This window comes from Platalea leucorodia, assembly GCF_965183815.1.
Source record: "Platalea leucorodia genome assembly, chromosome: 8".
In the NCBI taxonomy this organism is placed as follows: Eukaryota; Metazoa; Chordata; class Aves; order Pelecaniformes; family Threskiornithidae; genus Platalea; species Platalea leucorodia.
Genome location: NC_138830.1, coordinates 34388178 through 34406401, shown reverse-complemented (window position 1 = coordinate 34406401; position 18224 = coordinate 34388178). Strand labels below are relative to the sequence as shown.

Sequence of the window (18224 nt, the reverse complement as noted above, 5' to 3'; positions counted from 1 at the left end):
TGTGTCCCTTTACTTGCTCAGAGGATTCGCTGGAGGAGCTGTGCCTCTGGGATGTCTCCATACTGCCTCCAGCATGCAGCACTGCTTCGTTAGCAGGGTCTGCTCTGTAATCAGCATCTCTGGTTACAGTCCCAGGGAGCCAGAGGCTGCAGTTGTCACAGGAATCAAAGATGAATGCTCAGCATTCATCTCCTGCTGAACTTCACCAAAACTCCCTAACCAGGATCCCACTAGACATAATAGAATGCTGGGACCTTTCCTTGGGGTCAGGCCCCATGTCTCACTGCCCTCTACATGTAACACCCCCTGCTCCCCGCCACTCCCCTGCAGCCACTCAAAAGGAAGGAAAGGAGGCACTTACTCCACTTCGGAGAGACAGGGACAGCTCTGGAGAATGGCAACGATCTCCTTTGCATGTTGGGAGGACAGGTTGCGATCCTGCAAGCTGTGAACAGGAAGGGTTAATGAGCAGTGAGGGGATAGTGAGATCGAGGCATTCCTGGTGTCTCTCTCCAAATGAGGGCACACAGAAGCAGTAACAAGAGAGGGAGGTTTTACTCTCTGCTCTGCCACACAATCCTGTGCGTATTACTCTCTCTCTCTGTAGCTGGTGCTGCAAAAGGAGGGACACACTTGCAGAGTGCCGTGCAAGTGCAACGCCTTGTGTCAGAGCCACCTGGCACTGCCATCCACAGGAAGGGGACGGATGTAATTGTCCCTGTTGTGCACAGCAGTGAGGGAAAGAGAAGGAGGTAAGGCAGGGCCATTTCCCAGCTTTAACATGCTCAGGTAACATGCCTAAGTTCCCCTATTTTGAGAAAGCCACTACTTTCTTCTGGAGCCCAGGCAAGAAAGAAAATTATACGGCTCATGCCCTTGGTAGCTATAAGAATATATGCCAAGATGGGCATTATCAAGGGAACTCTGCATCTCCAGGACTGTGGAGCCCAACACACAAGAAATAAAGCCACTGGCTGGGCCAGATAGGGATTTCTATTGTTATTTTTATTTACTGATTCAGGTTTATTTTAAACTTTTTCTTATGTGGAAATATCCTCTGTCCTTAAGGACCAACAGAGCTGCTATTCTTGTCCTTCTGTAGTAACTGTCATCTGCAAATCACATTCACCAGCAGGAATTTCAATGCCTTCTCTTACCATAACTTCACATGTCTAGTTGGAAATACATGTTCCTTATTCTCTTCGCACTTCAAATCCAAAGATCTGCAAACAAGCAAAATATTTGACCTTTAATATGCCTTCACAAAATATGAGGACCTGGGAGCTGGTTAGTATTTCTGGAAGTTTTGTGGAAGAAACCACAAGGTCTGTGTTCTGTCCAACCATTCCATGCAAGGTTAAGTGATTTTCAAGAGCCAGAAGACCTCCATCAGGAGATGGGACCACAGGGGGTGACCACATGGGACTTCACTCTACATCTGAATCAACTTGATAACTGAGCCCCAATTCAAAGGCACTACTAAGATATAGGATGTTTTGCCTCCATGTGGGATTGTGCCACCACAGGAAGGGATAAACATACCCATCTGTGCTAGGCTGCCTACAACAGCACAAGATGGATGTTCAGGCATCTGAATAGGAGCAGTTTCTAGCTGACTCAGGGCCAGGCTGAGCCAGTTCACACATGCATGCCAAATATCATGAGGTCGCTTGAGGACTGCACAACATAGGGCAAAGTGAGTTCCCTATCAAGGAACAAGAGATTGTTTTGTAGTTTCTTAATTAGGGTCAAATCCACCCTTCCTTCAAAAGTATGCACAAGCAGGGAGAACACAGGAGCCAGCCAGAGAAGGAGCAAAGGCTTTTCCGTCATTTATCCTCACATTCAACTGTCCATCAGCTTCAGCATTAGCAGTTTTGCAATAGGAACACAGCACTTCAAGCTTACACAGGCAGTAAGGCGTTGCCTTTGTGGAACTGGCTGGTAGGTCTGTGCACAGACCAGCTATTTTGGTTACCTTTCTCCTTGCTCAGGTGGATCCAGCTCTGCCAGATGCAAGGGCAGAGGCAACCAGTTCTGTTGCTGGAGTGGTTTACGGTGACACCAAGCTAATGGGTTGAATCAGCATAACTCTGAATATAATATAACCCCAAGTGCAGTTTCTCACCTTGGAACTTTCCCAGATGAGCCAGAAAAATATATCACCACTGTGTCTTTCCTGAAAAAGAGATCCAAGCCAATGTTAGGGCACAGGTGGAAGTATGCCATTTCTTTAGTAGAGGTGCTCAGTAAGGACCAATGCCTGGATGCTAAAGAGGGCCTTGACATCTGCCATGCTAGCACATTGCCACAGGAGAGCAATCAAGCAACCATGTGGCAAGAGGGGCAGCAGGACACTCCGCTTGTTGAACTGGGACTGCAGTACAGACAAGAGAGTAACACAGTTAAGAAGACTGGACTGGGATTTTTTTTTTTTGCAAGACCAGCAGTTTGTTGGAAAGAGGTTCAGTAGAAACTCCATTCCAGCAAGAAAAATAAGAAAAAGCTGTATGCAATTTGACTTCCTTTGAGTTACACCAAGGATTAATTTGGCCTGTTAAACTTACAACCGTAAGAGCTAGGATTTAAAAATTCTACCCTTTCTCTGTCATCCTGGACCTATGAAAACACCAAAACCTGTAATTTAAAGGAACATAGAACTAGACGTACTTAAATCCACACCTTTTCAGTAAACTTAGCTGATATATAGCAAATTTGTGTTAGCTAGTACAGAATTTCCTGGTTGATATATTGCAGAGCTTAAAAGCAAGTTTAAATTCTGTTATATAAGAAGAAATATTACACCCTGCAAATCAATTTATAGACTAAGGATAAAATAACCTATTAAAAAGCTACAAAGGGAAAGTCCATAATACGATGAATTCAAATTTTCTTTCAAACAGAAAACAAAAAGGATTAAAATTAATTTTTGTTGACTTTGATTAGCCAACAATTAAGCTGTAAAACAGTGTCCATTTTAAAAGTCAGCATCTAAAGAGACAACATATTTGTTTTTATAACAGCTTTTATGCATTGATACCTGACACGCAGTTCAGTAGCATTTTGACATGCGATGACTTCCTTTGCCAAAATGAGAACAGTGTTCAAGGAAAGACTGTTGTTACTCAGGCTGTGAACATGAGGAAGAACACAACTTCAGCTGCTGGACCCAACAGCACACTCTTTTGTTACACAAATGCCCCCTTCTCTGTACCCAAACACCCTGAAGCACACATTCTTTTAGTTAGGGGATTTCTCCAGAACTTCAGAATTTTGCATTTAGGACCCAACAAAAGCATTATCAGATCATACTTCTTCTTTGCAAGCTATAGCTCCCATGAATTTAGAATCAGAGATACTTCCTCTATGTGCAACAGAAGAATCATTAAACATTTTTCGCTTATGTAGGGAATGTACTTCATAGCTGTATGATTACACAACCAGCCCACAGTGCAGTTAAACTCTTGCTATAACAAATGCAATTTAAGTATGGCATATTAGTGTGGTCTAAACCCTCACATTTAAAACATCCCCGAAGACACAACACTAGCAACCTCTAAAGATTTATTCTTTAATTGCATGTTTATTCTCTTTCATTACTTGGTGAACCTCATTGAATATGAAATATAAAGTCTTGCTTCTACAAATCCTCTGCTTGTTCTCAGGGCCACAGAGCACCATCCCTGTGAGCCTCAAAGGAATCATCCATGACACCACCACTGTATGTGTGTAACAGAAATGTGTGAAGGAGTGAGGCTTACACTGGGGACATGCTGGTATTTCCCACAAGCTGTTATCCAAGGTGCCCAGGAAAGCAGAGGAGCAACTTTCCAACATGCTTTTAAACACTTCTAATCATACTGCAAAACCAGTAATTAATTCTGGGGTGGGGTCCAGCAACAACTGCAGGTATTTTGGGTTCACCTGCTTGCACCCAGGGGTATGTGGAAGACGTTTAAAGGCAGAGTCACTCCCTTTTAACTGGGGTGGGCAGGCAGTGCTGTGGCTTTGCCTTCTCGCAAGGGCAGCACAGCTTTGTGGCTACCCCTCTCCTGTAATGCAAACTACACCGATACTCCAACACTTGCAGCAGCTCTGCTCTGCTTTGCCTGCTGCTGCTTGAACTGCCTCTGTTAGCTTTTCAAAGGCTTTAAATCCCTTCACAAATCAGGCTTGTTCTCTCCACCTAAAAAGATGCAGATCCATGTTGGGAGTTTTCCTAGCGGTCAGTCCCTCTCATTCAGCACTGTGCTGTTACAGGAGTGTTGGAAGGAAGAGCACAGGAGAAGAGGGCTAACAAAAAGGCTGGGAAGACAGGGATGGAGCCATTCTCTCTTATGCAAAGGTGAGGCGTCTCAATCTGAGCCTGACCAAGGGGAAGAGAGGTGAGGAGGCAGAAAAAGAAAAAGTCATGCCAGGCACCGAACTGAGCACATGACTGTAATTCCTGGAGAGGTGTCAGTGGTGCCAGGACTCCCCTGAGATTATTTTAAAACACCTGGGTAAGAACTGTGAAGCTGAGTCTATCTCAAACTGAGCCAAGCCTCCAGCACAGCCCTGCTTGCACTTAAATGTCCGTGCCTCAGCTTAGTGCCCCACACGTCCGTCCCTCACTGGCATCTCTAAGAGCGAGCATCACCCCTTACAGAGACATCCAGCAACTCTGCTCTGACGAGGATTTAAACTGTCTCTGATGCTATGCTTTGGCTTCATAGTGGCTACCACTTTTAATAGGTTTAAGCCATTTTTACTCACTCTATTTTCTTCAGCTTTTCCATTCTGCAAAACAGGTCCATCATCCTCTTCACCTCTGGATCCCGTATCCGATTGTCCTGCAAGCTGCACAGAGATTCATTCTCATTAGTACCCCAGGCTCCCAAGGAATGAGCGGTTGATTTGAGGGGCATTGCCACAACACACTCACTTTATTTCCTGAAGCTGGAGGCACTGTGATGAAGCCTGGACCAAGTTAGACATCCCCTCAGCTGTGATGCTCCCCCCTGTCAATCTGAAAAAAGAAAGAATCATTCAAGCCAAGCAGAAGAAGGACCAGCATCCCATGCAGTGCATAGCAAGCCTGTCTCAGATGTGGGCCTGCTCCATACTCCCAGCACACCAACACAGAGAAGAAGTGGCCTGACTCTGCCACCTGCAACCAACTTTATACTCCTGTTCAACCAGGGCAATGCAATACTTCTCTTGATACCAGTATAAAACAAGAGCCACACATATCCATGCTGCTCTGCATAGCACTGCATTATTCTCTATACAGTGCTGCACAGAGCAGATCAGCCTTGAGTGAGCAGATGTAATTAAACCACAAGACAGAAACAGAGCACAGATAGAAAGAGAGAAGGCTCTGACCTTACAAGCAAAGACTTACTCTAGTTTCTTCAGGCTCCCCATTCCTTGTAAGCTCTTTGAAAGAGCAGCAGCAAAGTCATCACCACATCTCCTACTACGAAAGCTAAAACATGAAGAAAAGGGAAAAAACATAAACACAACAAAAACCGAAATAAGCTAGTCTACAGAGCAGGTTAAAACAACATTAAAAAAAATGTTGAATTTCTTGCTTAACAGCCATTGTATCATGCTCTTTTTTGCAGCATCTTTATCTTTTCAAACATCTGTTTAAAAAAAAAAAAACAGACATGACACTTGCATATCAACTGCAAATACCTCCAGAGGCAGCTTCTGCCTTTTGGTACAGTGACACCATGTGTAAGTGCTGCCACAGATGAAGAGTCAGCCTTATTGCATGTCCCCCCAGAGTCAGGACCCTGGAGACAAGGAAGGTCACACCGGGGCAAACCAAACTCATACAAGCAGAGAGTGTCTAACAGCTCCCATGTGATGAGTTGCTGAGTTACAAGAGGCTTGATTTCAAGCCAGATACTTTAAATTTGGGTGGCAGAGTAGCCAGAGTTGTCCAAAATATAGATTACAAAAGGTTTTTAGGAAAAGTACCTCTTTTATAGAAGGAACTGGTGGTGTTGGAAAAAACAAACAGACAAACAGGTAACTTTTCAGGCACACAAGCTCTCCTTTGAATCAGTTGCAGAATGTACTGATTATGGGTTGTATTGGTACAAAGCACCCTGGTTTGCATGTCTCCCACAGCGTGTTTGGGGGCCATGAGAGCAAAACCCACCTATGGCCCTGCTGCCCTAAGTGCCCCTGCCACCTTCCCCTAAACCAGAGGGAGTCAAGAACAAGCTGCAGAGGTGCGGTGGCATGATGGACATGGCCCACGGTTATTAGGAACATGCCTGAGGGAATGCTGCTTCTTCAGACAGGTTCTGTACAAGCAACATGCAGCTGAAATGCTTAGGGTCCCACTGCCCTTTGCCCACCCTTCCAAGAGACAGTACACAGAGTGCTAGTATCCTGCAGACCATAAACGAAAGCAGGCACAGACTTGAGTGCCTATGAGCTGAGGAAGAACCCCCCAAAATCCCCTGTTCTGTTCTCCTGATGCAAGGGCACAGCCCAACCATCCTCAGGCATCTGCCTAATCTGCTCTTTGAAAGCAGAGGACTCTGCGCACTGCCCCGTGCCTGCATTAGCAATTTAGAGCTAGGATGTATCACCAGAAAGCTTTTCTAACAGTAAATTAAATGGTATCCTTATTCTTCTTAATGGAGGCAGAGAACAATCCATTATTGTCCTTTTTACAATGATATCAATATCCAGGAAGAACAGTTTTCATGTCTCTGTTTCTGCTCCTCTGCTTCACAGTAGACAACATTATTCCCTTCAGGTCAAGGTAATTCTCACCCTGGCTGCTGCCCATCTTCTCCACATTAGCAAACTCTACACATATTCCTCTAAGTCATTGACAGAAATACAGAATGCGACCCATTCCACAACAGGATCCCAAGAGATCCTCCTTGAAAAATCCTTCCAGCATTACAGCAAAACACTGATAGAGAGCATCTGAGAGTGCAGTTATCACCTCCTGTTCATCTGGTTTATAGTGATTTCACTTAGTTCACAACTTTCTCAATTGCTTGCAGGATTTGCCCTGCCTTTGTCTTGTCAGGAAATGCCTATCATTTTCTCTCCTATCTAGTACACTAACTACCCCGTTGTTTGTTTTAATCAAAACAAAGAAACATACAAAAAAGACAGCCAGGATGGATTTATCACCTTAATATCCTTCAATCACTCATAAATTCATTATTTCATAAATTTCTTCAGTATCGAAGTTACGCTGTTCAGATCAGAATTTCTCACATCTTCTTTCTCCCCCTTCTAAAACAAATACTAGGCTTGCCCTTCCAACCCCTTAGCCCTTCTCTCCACCCACCAGCTCATAGCACTCAGTGTGTTTACCTCAAGTGCTCTACATTTTTACAGCTGGCCAGAACCTCCAAACAGTCAACGTCCATGACACATCCTGAAAAATCCAAATGAGTCAAATTCTGGCCCGAGTTTATGACAAAAACCAAAGCCGACATGTCCAGAGGTGTCAGTCTAAAATTTTTAAACTCGTACTTGAAATTCAGCAGGTTCCCGATGTGCTGGGCTACTTTGAGGTCTTGTGTTTCAAATGTGCAATGGCAGAGCTCAATGACCTTAGGTCCTGTCAGATGAGTGGCTGCCAGTTTCTTGAGAGACTGCAGGATTGCGTCCTGCTTATCTTGCACCCAAGCTGCATCTTGTTCAGCCAGCAGCATGAGAAATGTCCTACATTCTTTTGACGACAAGCCTGAGAGAAAGATGTGAAAACTGTCCATGAACTCAGTCTTTGCCTCATTCTTTAAAGTCCACTTTGACTTCAAAGAGAACTTCTTCTTCAAGTAGTTCTTGTCCACCTTCTTACTTACCATGAGACACAGTGCTGCAAAAAACTCCTGCAAGCTCAAGTGCACAAAGGCATAGCCAGTCTCTGGGCAAGTGCCACTCGTCTTCACCTCAAAGACAGTCAGCAATCCATGTAAGGAAGCAAATTCCTTCAGGTGCTCTGGAATATCACCGACATAAAATACAACCTTCTTATCTTCCAGGCCTTTCAGTGCAAGATCACACAGACCCAAAATGGCCTTCTTGTTACAGTTCAGCTGAGTCTCCTCGCCGCCTGCACACTCTCCCTGCTGCTTGTTTATGAAGATGAGAAGCATTTTGATGTAAAACTGTGTCATAGTCTGAGGAAGCTCCACACTCATCTGATGTTTAAGGAGCAAATACTCCAAACAGATGCACACAACATAACACAGAGCAGGGATAAGGCACATGTTGAGGAGCTTGGTGTTGTTCTTCAGGTGAGCAATGGCTTGTTCTTTGAATGAATGCTGATGAAAATAGCGGCTGACATATTCCTCAACCTTCTCATGGTCAAATCCCCAAATTTCTGCTAGCAGATCTACTGTGTTTAATAAGAAGTCAGGTAGTCTCTTAGGTCGGCTGGTGACCAACACTGTGCAACCAGGCAGGAGCTTCCCATGACAGAGGCCTGCAAAGAGCTCAGATATGGACATACGGGAGGTAAGAGTTGGGCCTGCCTTAGAAGAAGATGACACGTCCATGTCAGCTGCGAACTCATCCAGCCCATCAAAGATGATCAGTGTACGCCAGACATTTTCCAGGAGGTACTGGAACACTGCATCAGGGCTGTCTTCTGGCTGAAGGAACAAGTCAAACAAAAGCTCCTTCAGAGTCAACTTTCGTTTCAATAAATTCAGCTGCCGAAATTCAAACAGGAAAGTGAAGAGAAACTGAGGTAAGACACCTTCTGCCCATTTCTGACAAATCCTGTGCATTAGCATGGTCTTGCCTGTGCCTGGTTTACCAAACAAAAAGATCACCTTCGTCGTGCCCAATGGGACCACACTACGAAACAGATCTGACACTTGCACAGCTGTATCCGCACATTCTTCTGGTTCAGGAGCACCTGCCACATCCTCTCGGGGCTTATCTATTCTCTCTTTTAAGCGGAAGGCTTTGCTCTGCCGAATGACAAGGTTGACAAAGGCTTGGTTGAAAGCCAGTGGCTGTGTTTGTTCCTGTGCTGCTGCTCCTGCTGCTCTCCTGCTTCCATATCTCTGGCAGATATAATCGATGAGGCGATGCCGGTACTTTTCAGCCGGATCTGAGAGAAAAGACAACAGAGTGAGTATGAGGGTGAAAAAGTTAGTTCTGAGCCATGACAGATCCAAAATACTACCACTTATACACAGAGAAACGCTGGCCCGGATCAGAGGCTGCTCCAGAGAGCTAGGTAGAGATGACAAATTTTGAATACATGAAAATAACCCATAATTTTTCCTATTTTTGCACAGGAGCTGAAGAAGAAGAAAATTCAGGGAAAAGGTGAAAGAGCTTTATATAAAAACTAAATCTTATTATCTCTTTAAGGTGAGAATTAGGTATTGATGTATTATGCATATAATTCCCTGCTCACTAGCTCCCTGTTCACCCATGGTGGCCTTGTGCCACCCTTGCTCAGCTATCTGCACCTGGGAACAGACACATCTTTTGCTCTGAGAATTTGAGATCCCTGAAGGTATCAGCATCTCTTTGTTGAAGAGAGAACAGTGGTGATAATTAAGGGCACTCAGCACCTTCTGAAAAACCCCATCTTCACTGCTGTTAAGTTTGCTGAGTTTTGTCAGCCTGGGAGCACCTCCTTAAAAACTTTTCTGTATGCAAACTTTCAGTGGAAAACTGGCCCCAGCCCCACTGCAGCTGCCAGCTTTGCCATGCTCCCTGTGTTCCCCCACCAGACACTGGACAGCGCTGGACCATGGGGATTGCAAGGCTAAAAGCAGAGGCAGAAAAGGGTAGAGAAGGGTAGATGATGAAGGAAAGGATGTGGACACTGGTGTTATACAGCCCGCAGGTCTGCTCAGGCTACCCAGTCTTTCCTGGAATTACTCTGCCTCAAATTTGTCATCACTTATCTATTCAGTTACTTCTCTACTTTAGGGTGAGCTGAAATCGTACAAGTTTTTAATGTGCTAGAGACACTGTAGAGCCTTAGTGGGTTTTAAATTGTCAGTATGTCTCCTGATTTGGTTAAAAAAAAAAACAAACAAATACAGGGATGACCTACAACTGAATGCTTTACCGGCACATCATACTTTAAGGGAGTTCTTAGCCTATGTCATCTGCATCCCTTCTCCTCAGGCAGATTTAATATATCTCTGAAATGGAAATGGATGTTTCTTGTTATTTTCCAGGTCCTGTTGTCTGCATATTTTATAACCTGTTGCATTAGGAGTTTATGCAGCTACTAAACAAAAGTTTCCCTCAATGCAGGAGGTTGATTTCTTGGGTGTTTCTGCAAAAAAGTTAAATAGGTTCTTCCTCAGAGGAAAGCACACCACCACTCTGCTTCTGGAACATCTACATACCTAGTCGCTGCTTTTTAACATCCTCATCGCTCACAGAGCTGCTGCGACGGTGGCGGCGACCGCACCCTGAAAATTGAAAATCAGAAATGTGTCAAAAGAGCATTTTGAATGGCAGCTTATTATAGCTGGGCAAGACTTTCCAGCAAAGCATTTGGGGACCTGAAGAGGCAAAATTGGAGAGACAAAACTATTTGCAAATTCAGGCTGAGTTTACAGAACTGCTTTTGCAAATGTTGAAGTAAAAGCAGAGGAGCAGAGGTGCATCTAGCTATAGAAAGACAGCTTGGGCTGGTCCTCGTGAGGCTAATCCATCCTCTTGTCCCACTCCAAATACGCTACAGAGTGACCTAGGGGTCTGGCCTGGTTTAAAGACCTTCAGTAACAGAGCTCCCTGAACTTCTCCAGGCAATTCAGTCCAACACTTCAGTTTATTTATATAGATTTTCCTAGTGGAAAATCAATCAAAGCAGGCATCAGTCTTGCCTGCCACAGTGTGATCTGCTACTTCCTTGTTCTATCCACTTGAGCATTTTTGCAGAGAAGTCAAGCAGGTCCTTCCTCCTCTTTGGGACACATGATCAGCTATTCAACATTCAACAATGATTCAATATTTATCTGATCTTGGAACATGACTTTCCGCTTCACAGAGCTGTTAATATCCAAATCTTACTGTTCTCAGCCAACAGCAGCTGGGACATCAGAAATAGGGAGGTACAAGCTGCTAGTGGAAGCCTGGCTTTGAAAATCTTTGCAGGAAAAAACGTGAATTTTTAAAAGACATGTTTTGCAAGAAATGTGTTAGGTTTAGCAAGTGATGCTCAGAACCTTTTGCTTAATCCCCTCATTTGCTTAGAAGCACAGTGCTAAGTAGTGCCAGAACCTTAGCAAAAAAATATCTTAACAGCTCATGAAAAAGCATCCTAGGAAATTACCCTACCGGCAGCACAGCTGCTGGCAAAAAAAAAAAAATGAGGTACGTGCAGTTCTGGGTTTGGAGGAGTATACAGAAGTAGAGAGAGTATTAAGGGCTACAGACAGCCTAATCCAAGACTTACACCACAAGCACTGCAAAGTTATGTAGGGCATGGAGAAAGTGGTTCTGAGTGTCTGAAAGAAGCCTGGCAGATTTGAGACAGAGATAAACCAAAGAGCAGTACCACATATCCCAGCTACACACTGTAGCAAAGCCCACAGCCCCATTTCTTGCAATTGTTCTCCACTCCTCCTTAGGATTTATGTCCACCCAAAGCAGGATAAACCCATGTGATGGACCTGAAAGAAAGCAGGAGCAGGTGAAAGGGTTAAAGCCAAGATAGACAAAGCCACTGCATCAAAATGCCTCCTGAAAGAATTAAAGCCTAGGGGCAAGGAGGATGATATTTTAAATATCTTAGTCACTTAGCTAAACAAAAGAAAGGCCTTTGTGATTTAGAGAGTAGTTGGAATGGTTGTAAAATAAGGGGGCTCTGGGATAATCCCATCTCAGACAACTCAGCCTTGGGAGAACTAATGCACGGAAAATAAGAAAGTTGCAAGGGGATGAAGGTCAGTCAGCAAACACAGTGAAGAAGACTACGAGCCTTCATCTGAAGACCCCGATGACCACCCAAAGACCACCAAGGAAGATGACTGCGTGTGCGGATCGGACATTTGCATATGTTAATAAGTTCCAGGAAATCTCATGTTTATGTAAATGATTTCTCGGAAATCCTGTGAATATGTACGACTTTATAGTATATAATCTCTGAAAGTCTACCAAATCGGTGGAGCACTCATGGTGGAGAATCCCCAGTGCTGCCCAGCGCTGCAATAAAATGCCTGCTTAATAACACCCTGTTGTTATTGAGTTTCATTACATCCGTTTCCTTACGCAGCCGCACCTAGCTTCCCACCTCGGTGAGGGAAGTTAGAAAGCATGGGGCTTCGGAGAACACCCATCTTTGTATCAGTTTTGGCACCCCAGATGGGACACTCTCTGTCCAGCTGCAGGAACCCCTGAGTCGGAGACTCCCTTGGCCGGCGCCGGAGACTTCTCCGGAGGGACTCCCCGATTCGGCGGATCCAGGCGGGGACAGACAAGGACCACTGGTAAGAAAGGCATTTTATTTTGTTTTGGGACCGGTCATTTGAAGCTGCTCGTAAGTTGCGATTCGTGAGAACCCTGCCAGGTGGCATATATTTGCATGTACGATATGTATTGATCATCTGATTAGTACGATCATTTGTTTGTGCATCTGTATCTGATTTTGGTTTACATACACATACGTGATATACGTATATGTCAGACATATGTGTATTTGAAAATCTTTGATTATGTTGACATTTATTATCTGGGAGTAGCAGCTGTTTTTGTGTTTATAATGTTGTTGTGTTTATAATAATTGTCAGTTGCGTGTAAGTGTTTGAGTTTTAGTCCCTGTCCTTGTGTTTTATAAATTCCAAAATGGGAAACCAAAGGGGCTCTGAAAAAGAGCCCTTTGGGCTGCATTTTGGCTCACTGGAAAGATATTGGGGGACCACCTGGAGGAAGTGTGAATTGTAAAACTTTGATAAAATATTGCAGTCTGTGGTGGCCATGGATGATGGAGAAAAATGGCCTTTTAACAGAATTCTGAATTATAATACTTTGTTACAACTTATGCTATTCTTAAGACGAGAAGGAAAATGGGATGAAGTAGTTTATGCAGATATGTTTTTCACTCTGCAGAATCACCCTGAGTGGCAAAAAAGGAATGTGGAGTTAATTTAGCACCCCAGGACCCTACAGTCCTGGCGACAGAAAAAGAGAAAAATAAGCAAAACGACAAGTTAAAAAGACGTTGCTCAGCTTGCAGCATTGGACAAAGATGTTTAAAGGCTGGTTCACAGAATGAGAGATTAGAAGATTGTTTGCCTCCACCAGAAAGAGAAGGTGATAGAGAAGCAGATGCTGGTGCTGTAGGGAGTGAAGGACCGGAGGCAAGGGAAAGGGAAGAAAATTATATTGGATTTTTCCCCAATTCTACTAGAACTCAAAGTAAGGTGGTACCTATTATACAGGCTCCACTAAGGCAGGCAATGGGGACGGGAGGACCTGTCAGGATTAAAGTACCTTTTACTCTAGCAGATTTAGATGGTTGGCGAATTACTGCAGGGAATTACAGGGGTGATCCCGAGAAGGTAGCTAAAGGATTTGAATTGATTGTGAAAACTCAGGACCCTGAGTGGAAGGATGTGGATGCAATGTTGGGTGTGGTGTTTAGTGAGTCAGAGAAACAGATGGTTGTGAGAGCGGCCAGAGCACAGGTACAGGCTCTGATTCTGGCTGGGGCTTTGCCAGGAACAGTTGATAACCATGTTCCAATCACCAGTCCCGGTTGGGACCCTAACCAGACGGGAGCCCGGGACCTATTAGTGCGGTATAGGTAATGGATTGCTTATGGAATAAGAAATGTTGTCCCAAAATCAGTAAATTCATCCAAATTGTATGAGATCAAACAAGATAAAAAAGAATTCCCTACTGATTTTCTGAACCGAATAAAGGAAGGAATGTGGAAATACACTCCTTTGGACCTTACCTCCCAGGAGGGAAAGGGTCAGTTAATATCCTTGGTTTTGGGACAATCGGCAGATGATATCAGGAGAAAGTTACAGAAAGTGCAAGGAACAGATGCAAGAGATTTAGAGAAATTGCTGGAGATTGCATGGCAAGTATATCGGAATAGAGATAGTCAGAAAGAGAGAATAATGGGCAAAACAACTGCCAATGCTACAGTGGCTGCTTTGCGCACCACGGGCGGCCAAGTACCCTCTCGGAACCCATCAGGAAACAGCACTAATGGAGGGAGAGGAGCCGTGAGAAGCGGTGTAAGTGCCCCACCTAAAGGAAATCAACCCCTCCTGAAGGATCAGTGTGCTTATTGTAAGCAAATGGGGCATTGGAAAAAGGATTGCCCGAGATTGGGCAAGTCGGTGGTGGTTACTGACATTGAAGCTAACTGACAGGAACCAGGGGAATCTTCCCTAGCGGAACCCTTGGTAAAAATTCAGCTAGGGAAAGAAGAGAAACCTGTAGAATTTTTAGTAGATACAGGTGCCACATTTTCAGTATTAAATCAGACTTCATTGCCTGTAAGTAAACAAAATGTTAATATTGTGGAAGCAACCGGACAGGTCGAGAAAGCTTTCTTTTTGAAACCATTAAAATTTAAAATGGGGAAAAGTGTAGGGATTCATAAATTCCTCTACCTGCCTGAAGCCCCTAGACCACTCTTGGGAAGAGATTTATTGGAACAATTGAATGCTGAAATAAAATTTAAAAATGGAGAAACTGAATTTAAAATACCAGAAGAAAACCACATTGAGATTTTAAGTTTGGCTCTTACTGAACCCCAAATTAGGAAAGAAGAAATTATACAAGAAATAAAAGACCAAGTATACCCAAGAGTATGGGCCTCAGGAATACCAGGAAAGGCTAAAAATGCAGAATTGGTTGTTGTTAAACTCAAAGAAGGAGCACGGCCTGTTAGGGTAAAACAATATCCCCTGAAATTGGAAGACAGGCGAGGACTGAAGAGCATTATAGAAGAATTTATAAAATTCGGACTATTAATTGAATGTTCTTCAGAGTATAACACTCCTATTCTGCCTGTCAAAAAGCCTGATGGCAAAACTTATCGTCGATTAGTTCAGGATTTGCATGCAATAAATCAGATGGTAGTTGAAGATCTGTATCCGGTAGTGGCAAACTCATAAACCTATGAATGGTTTACCTAAAGGATGCATTCTTTTGCCTCACCTTGGCTCCTGAAAGCCACGGTTTATTTGCCTTTGAATGGGAAAACCAGGATACAGGACGGAAAACCCAACTAACCTGGACAGTGTTACCTCAAGGGTTTAAGAATAGCCCCCCCATTTTTGGAAATCAATTAGCCAAGGAAGAATGCAAAGAATGGACTGTGAGTTTGTTAAATTTTCTCAGACTAAGTGGTTACCGAGTCTCATTACAGAAAGCCCAGATCTTGAAAAAAAGAAATAATATACCTGGGATTCGTGATTTCTAAGGGACAAAGACAGCTTGGGAATGACCGAAAGGAAACTATCTGCAGGACCCCAGAACCAACCACAGTAAAAGATGCAAGCAGACCAGACTTGAAGGAGGAGCCGCTGGAGGAAGCCGACCACACGTGGTATACTGATGGGAGCAGTTTTGTAAAGAACGGAATTCCTACGCTGTGACCACCACAGACCAACTGGTGGAAGCAAAGTCACTCCCTAAGGGCACACCTGCACAACGAGCTGAAATAATTGCTCTAGTGAGGGCGTTAGAGCTTACCAAAGGACTGCAAACAGATTTAAAGTATGCCTTCGGTGTAGTCCCTGCCCAGGGTGAAAGCCAAGATAGACAAAGCCACTGCATCAAAATGCCTCCTGAAAGAATTAAAGCCTAGGGGCAAGGAAGATATATATCTTAGTCACTTAGCTAAACAAAAGAAAGGCCTTTGCGATTTAGAGAGTAGTTGGAACGGTTGTAAAATAAGGGGGCTCTGAGATAATCCCACCTCAGACAACTGGGCCTTGGGAGAACAAATGCACGGAAGATAGGAAGTCACTAAAGAATGACAACAGCCCTGAAGGACACCTTTTACGTGATCCTAGGACTGAGTTTGCGCAGAAGCAAAGGTCAATCAGCGAACACAATGAAGACTATGAGCCTTCATCTGAAGACCCCCAAAGACCACTTGAAGACCACCAAGAAAGACGACTGCGCATGCGGATTGGACATTTGCATATGTTAATAAGTTCCAGGGAATATCATGTTTATGTAAATGATTTCTCAGAAATCCCGTGAATATGTAGGACTTTATAGTATATAATCTCTGAAAGTCTACCAAATCGGTGGAGCACTTATGGTGGAGAACCCCAATGCTGCCCAGCGCTGCAATAAAGAACACCTGCTTAATAGTAACTTCTTTGCTATTGAGCTTCATTTCAGGGACTCTCTGAATACTCCGTTTCTCCCTTGGGGAGATTCGAACTGTGAGGAGAAGCATCCGTGAATTTTTGTATGAACTCGGTTATTTGATTTTGGGATTGTGTTTGGCATGTTATAAGGACAAGTAGTTGCTCTGTGTTTGCTTTTAGGATTTTTGTTCATTGTATTGGTATGTGAGCGTTTTGTTGTCAAAAGTGTCTACACTGTCCTGTGCGTGTGTGAATGAGACGTACTCTTAGTACAAAGTGAGTGCGGAGTCCTGATCCACGGTTTCGTTGTCCTGCGAGGGAAACGGCCAGAGATGGACAAAGCAAAAGAAAAAGGTTGTATGGATGTAAAACAGTAATTCTGTAACCCTCTAAGTGGTAAAGTGCGAACCGTGGAACTAACTGTTAAGATACTGCGGGAATACAGGAGAGAACTGGGACCAATAAAATGGGAGGGTCACAGCAAAGTAAAGAGATACCAAAGAAAACTCCATTAGGTTGCATTTTACATCACTGGAGGGACATAGGGGGTCCTCCTGGAGGAAATGTGAATAAGAAAACTCTAATTAAGTATTGTAATCAGTGATGGCCATTGTATCAATTAGATGATGAAGAAAAGTGGCCTTTGAACGGGACTCTGAAGTATAATGCCTTGCTGCAACTCCTGTTATTTTTAAGGAGGGAGGGAAAACGGGACGAAGCTATGTATGCAGATGTTTTTCGCCCTCCGAAATCACCCTGAGTGGCAGAAAGATTGTGGTTTTAATTTTGCCCCCCAAGATCCCATGGTGTTAGCTTCGGAAAAGGAAAATCAGAAAGAGTTAGGGAAGTTGAAGCGATGTTGTTCAGCATGTAGTATTGGTCAGAGGTGTTTGAAGGTGAGAGAGAGACGCAGAAAGGCGGAAGAAAGGATAGAGGACTATGTGGCACCCCTGGGTCTGGGACCAGCTTCAACTTCAACCTCTCCAACAGTCCCAGACAGTGAGGAGGAGGTTTCAGAAGGAGACACGGGACCCTGTATTTCCCCGAGACATACTCCAATTATGACCAGGACCCGCAGTAAAATGAGACCTATTATAGAGGCACCTTTAAGGCAGGCAATGGACCCTGGGGGACCCACGGTAATAAGAGTGCCTTTCCAGATGGATGATGTGGATAAGTGGAAGGATGCAGTTAAGGGGTACAGAGAGGACGCAAGTGGGGTTGCAAAAAGGTTTGAGTGGATTACTAAGAATTTGGGCCCGGATTGGAAAGATGTGGATCTTATGCTAGATGCTATGACTGAAACTGAGACGCAGCTTGTATTAAAGGCATCCTGAGCTCATGTAGAAACCCAGATTGAGCGACAAGTTTTACAGGGCACGGCCGATGATCATGTGCCCTCCAGGGACCCGGGTTGGGACCCTAATGATCCAGCTCAGTACCGTTTGTTGCAATGATACCGAACCTGGATCAAACTTGGAATAGAACATGCGATCCCAAAGGCAGTTAACTGGTCTGCTTTGTATTCAGGGGCAGACTGAAACGCCCATGGAGTTTTTAGTCGCATATGGGCTGCTGTGAGAAGATTTACTACTATGGAACTGGAGTCAGAAGCTGCCACACAGCAGCTGGTATCTCTGTTTTTGGGACAATCCACTAATGATATCAGAAAGAAACTTCAGAAACTTCAGGAACCAGATACAAGGAATTTAGAAAAGTTGCTGGAGGAAGCGTGGAGAGTATATTGGAATAGGGAGGGGAAGGACAGAAGGAAACTGGGAAAGGAGATAGTGGCTGCGTTAGCTCAGCAAAATTTGGAAAGAATGCAAACAGGAGGAGCTGGGCAGGTAGGGCGAGGAATGAGTAACAGAGGTAGGGGTAGTTTGAGATATAATCAATGTGCTTATTGTAAAGGGTTCGGACACT

At 44.1% G+C, this 18224-nt stretch overlaps 1 protein-coding gene across 6 annotated transcripts in view; it reads right to left on the bottom strand.

Annotated features, from left to right (window-relative positions):
• The window catches only part of NLRC5 (NLR family CARD domain containing 5), a 60657-nt gene that overhangs the window by 31211 nt on the left and 11222 nt on the right, over positions 1-18224 (bottom strand). For 5 of the 6 annotated variants that reach the window (XM_082319742.1, XM_082319741.1, XM_082319744.1 and 2 more), the window contains 9 exons: positions 10356-10421; positions 7336-9091; positions 5384-5467; positions 4925-5008; positions 4756-4839; positions 3041-3130; positions 2129-2179; positions 1158-1223; positions 362-445 (listed from right to left, as the gene is read on the bottom strand). In XM_082319742.1, coding sequence (XP_082175868.1) covers positions 362-445; positions 1158-1223; positions 2129-2179; positions 3041-3130; positions 4756-4839; positions 4925-5008; positions 5384-5467; positions 7336-9091; positions 10356-10421 — 2365 coding nt within the window. The remainder of the gene's footprint in view (positions 1-361; positions 446-1157; positions 1224-2128; positions 2180-3040; positions 3131-4755; positions 4840-4924; positions 5009-5383; positions 5468-7335; positions 9092-10355; positions 10422-18224) is intronic. The other variant, XM_082319745.1, reaches the window with a different exon arrangement.